General features: G+C 47.7%; 1 protein-coding gene across 1 annotated transcript; it reads right to left on the minus strand.

The window, feature by feature from the left end:
• Positions 1-2500: 2500 nt before the first annotated feature.
• On the minus strand, positions 2501-2995 carry LOC121745539 (probable histone H2B.1). The gene has a single exon (XM_042139496.1). It carries the CDS (start codon positions 2964-2966, stop codon positions 2541-2543), a length of 426 nt encoding a protein of 141 aa, XP_041995430.1. The 5' UTR covers positions 2967-2995; the 3' UTR covers positions 2501-2540.
• Between the last annotated feature and the right edge of the window lie 1330 nt (positions 2996-4325).

A 4325-nucleotide genomic window follows, 5' to 3' on the forward strand; every position in this document is an offset into this window, starting at 1 on the left:
CACCTTCACGGATGCTATCGACTTGTTTCGCAACTCTTGCACCTTCCGATCTAGGATTGCCTCGGGCCTTTCCTCGTAGCTCATGTCGGGCACTTCCTCTTGATGAATCACATGCTTGGGGTCGAACACGTACTTGCGCAACTGCGATACATGGAACACGTTGTGGACGTTCCCAAAACTGGGAGGTAACGCCAAACGATACGCTACAGGACCTACTTCATCGATAATCTCGTACGGTCCTACAAAACGTGGTTTCAGCTTGCCCTTCACTCCACCCCTCACAACTCCTCTAGTCGGGGATACTTTCAAGAACACTTTGTCACCAACATCGAATTTGATCTCCGTTCGGAGCACATCAGCATACGACTTCTGCCTATCTTGAGCTTCCTTGATCCTTGCGCGGATTTAATGCACAATTTCGGTCATTTCCTTTATAGCGGTTGGTCCTAACATCTTCCTCTCGCCAATTTCATCCCAATAAAGTGGGGATTGACACTTCCTGCCATACAAGGCTTCATACGGAGCCATATCGATCGTCGCTTGGTAGCTATTGTTGTAGGCGAACTCAACCAACAGTAGAATAGTTTCCCAACTTTCCCCTCGATCTAAGACAACGGCTCGTATCATATCCTCAAGCGTTTGAATCGTCCTCTCTGACTGCCCGTCCGATTGCGGGTGATAAGAAGTGCCGAAGTTCAATTGCGTGCCCAATTCTCGTTGCAAACTCATCCAAAACTTTGATGTGAACTTCGTATCGCAGTCGGACACAATGGTCTTTGGCACCCCATGCAAACGCACAATCTCATTCACGTAGAGCTTTGCTAACTTGTCCGCGCCATAAGTAATTCGAATTGGTAAAAAGTTCACGTTTTTAGTTAGTCGATCGATGATCACCCAAATCGCAGCATTTCCCTTTTGTGACGTTGGCAAACCCTTCACGAAGTCCATGGCTATCGCTCCCACTTCCATTTGGGAATTTCAAGCGGTTGCAATTTCCCATATGGCCGTTGGTGTAAGGCCTTCACTTATTGACATGCTAGACATCGCTCCACATACGACGCTACGTCTCCTTTCATTCCATTCCACCAAACACGTCGCTTCAAATCTCGATACATTTTCGTACTTCCGAGGTGAGCAGTGTAAGGCGTGTCGTGCGCTTCACTCAAAATCTCATCTTTTAGCGCCTCATCGCTCGGCACACACAATCGTCCATCGTACGTCAAAGCATTATCCGCCTCCTCACGGTAATTATCGAGCTTCTCGGCTCTCACCTTTACACGTAATTCTTCCAACTTCTTATCACGTCGATCACTAGCGTCGCTAAACTTCCTCCTACTATCTCAGGCGCTTTTACTATTTCCAATCTTATTCTGTAGAATTCGCGAATCAACGCTTCCTCTTGCTTTAGGAAAAGCTAATTGAGGTTGGTTCTTCCGACTCAAAGCATCGGCGACTACGTTCGCCTTGCCCGGATGATAGTGAATACCAAAGTCATAATCTTTCACGATCTCTAACCAATGTCGCTGTCGCATGTTTAGCTCCTTCTGCTCGAAGAAGTATTTGAGACTCTTGTGATCCGTATATATCTCACATCTCACTCCATAGAGATGGTGTCTCCAAATTTTCAGTGCATGCACCACTGCTGCTAACTCCAAATCATGAGTCGGAAAATTCAATCCATTCGGTCTCAACTGTCGGGAAGCATATGCTATCACCTTCCCATCTTGCATCAACACACAACCAAGTCCTACCTTTGATGCATCGGTATAGACGGCGAAGTCCTTGTCGGCTGTCGGTACGACTAGAACAGGTGCTGTTGTAAATTTCTCTTTCAAAAGTTGGAAACTCGGCTCGCACTCCGGCGTCCAAACCACTTTGACTCCTTTCTTCAACAGTTGTGTCTGGTCTCGTGATTTTAGAGAATCCCTCGATGAAGCGTCGATAGTATCCCGCCAATCCCAAGAAACTGCGAATTTCACTCGGTGTTTTCGGCGATTTCCAATTTTGTACAGCCTCGACCTTTGCTGGGTCTACTTGAATCCCGTTTGCCGTCACAATATGACCAAGAAAGTTCACTCGAGTCAACCAAAACTCACACTTACTAAACTACAATTAACATGGTGCAACCTTCACATCACAAAATCCAAGATCCGTCACTTAATTGAGGCCCACAATAGGGATACCCCCGCGATGAACGATCCCTCCCGGATCAAGTTCCTCGATGAAGCCTTCCTTCTCCCGGTTGGGGAGCCCACATGAGACATTCATTGAGCAAGTGCTCGGCTCGTTCGCACTAGAGTCATCCCGATCGAATGACACCGTGGCGACATTGTCTTTCAAACGCAAATTGTCGATGTGTTGAGCTTTGGAGTGCATGTCTCCCTTTTTTTTTTTTATCGAAACTCAAATTTCCACTGAAACGATTCGTAAGCACCAAATTTACACAATCGGAAGCACCAGCTGAAATTTAAATCAAATCAACACCAGAAGATCACCAGTTCTCGGAGGTACGAAACCCTAGGTACCACAAACGCACAAATTCAAGAGCTCGTGAACTTCGTCACCGCCTTCGTCCCCTCCGACACGGCGTGCTTCGCCAACTCACCGGGAAGCACCAATCGCACGGCGGTCTGGATCTCCCGCGATGTGATCGTAGGCTTCTTATTGTAGCGCGCGAGCCTCGACGACTCCTGCGCCAATTTCTCGAAAATGTCGTTGATGAAGCTGTTCATGATCCCCATCGCCTTGCTGGAGATCCCGATATCGGGGTGGACCTGCTTCAGCACCTTGAAGATGTAGATCTTGTAGGTCTCCACGCTCTTCTTGTTCCTCTTCTTCTTCTTGTCTCCGGCGGCGGGGCCGGCCTCCTTCGGGAGCTTTTTCCCGGCCTTCGGCTTCTTCTCGGTAGGGGATTTCTCGGCGGCGGGCTTCTTCTCGGCGGGTTTCTTCTCTCCTTTGGCTGCCATTGTTTGTGGGAAAAAGGGAGAGTGGGATTGAATGAAATCTGTGGAGTGTGGAATTTGCGAGATGTAGTGCATGTCTCCCTTTTTTTTTTTTTTTTTTTTTTTTTTTTTTTTTTTTATTTTTTTTATTTTTTTTTTTATTTTTTTTTTTTTTTTTTTTTTGTAGTGCATGTCTCCCTTATGTGCCTTGCCTTTCCTCTTCCTCGACACCAATTGGAATCCATCCTCGTCCATGCTTGGTTGACTCCCAAGGGGCGCTCGAGGAGCCAACGGATCGACGTTCATTGTACCCTCCTTGTTCTTCTCTTGGTTGCCACTATCTTTTTCCTTGTTCGTGTGATCAATGTTCGGTGAGGTGCCAACCCTAATCGCCGCCTTTGGACGCCATTCTCGACGGATGATCTTATGATCGTGGCTAGGGTAGAACGCCTTGGTTGGTGTTCGGTAATCCTTGCCTCGACCCTTCCTTCCCAACGCATGACACTCATCAATGACATGCCCAACATGCTTACAATTCTCGCAAAACAATGGGATACGGTCCCATGCTACTTTGTGTCTTGAATTTTTGCCTAGGATGTTTAGCATGATCTCTTCCGTTGGGGGGTTAGAGATATCAATCTCAACACATATCCTAGCAAAAGAGAGTCGGGTTTGATTGATTGTGGCATGGTCCGCTTGTAACGGCTTGCCTAATAGCTTGCCGATCGCCATGAGGGCCGATTCCTCAAAAAGATGGGCCGGTAGTCCCATGATATTGCACCACACGGCAACGATGGGCGACTCAAAGAACGTATCAAAGTCCGGTGCCCATTTGAACACCCTCATTTGGTGAATGTCAACAAACCAAACCGGACTCCCATTAGGGCCACTTAAGACCTTAGCATAATCAGCCATATCTTGGAATTGAAGTAGGATGTGCTTGGCATTCAAGTATTTCCAAGTGAAAGAACCAACTAGCCCCATACCCCTTCAGCTTTTTTGAATTTGGAAAGAAGAAGGGAGTGAGTGGGAAAACTTCCCAACAATGGCTAGTCCTAGTTTCTTCGAGAGATATTCCGTTTCAACATCGGTAAAGGAGAGATAAGGTGTACCTTCAAAGTCTCCGGCTGTCCCCAAAGGTGTGACCTTGCCGGCGTCGAGTGGGATTGGCTCGTCCTTATGGGTTTTATGTGGTGTTGAGGCTCCCACCATGCACCCCATCCCCCAATGTGCGAACAAGTTTTTAGCCTCCTTCCATGCATTCGCCGGCGGGACCAGGTTTTCCGGCGGGTACTCCGGCGGCCGGCCGTCGGTGCCATGGTCCCTCTTGTCTCCATCAATGCCGAATTGGGTGTGGATAGCACATGGTGCTGAATTTGAATT

The sequence above is a fragment of the Salvia splendens genome, chromosome 1 (assembly GCF_004379255.2).
Source record: "Salvia splendens isolate huo1 chromosome 1, SspV2, whole genome shotgun sequence".
NCBI lineage: Eukaryota > Viridiplantae > Streptophyta > Magnoliopsida > Lamiales > Lamiaceae > Salvia > Salvia splendens.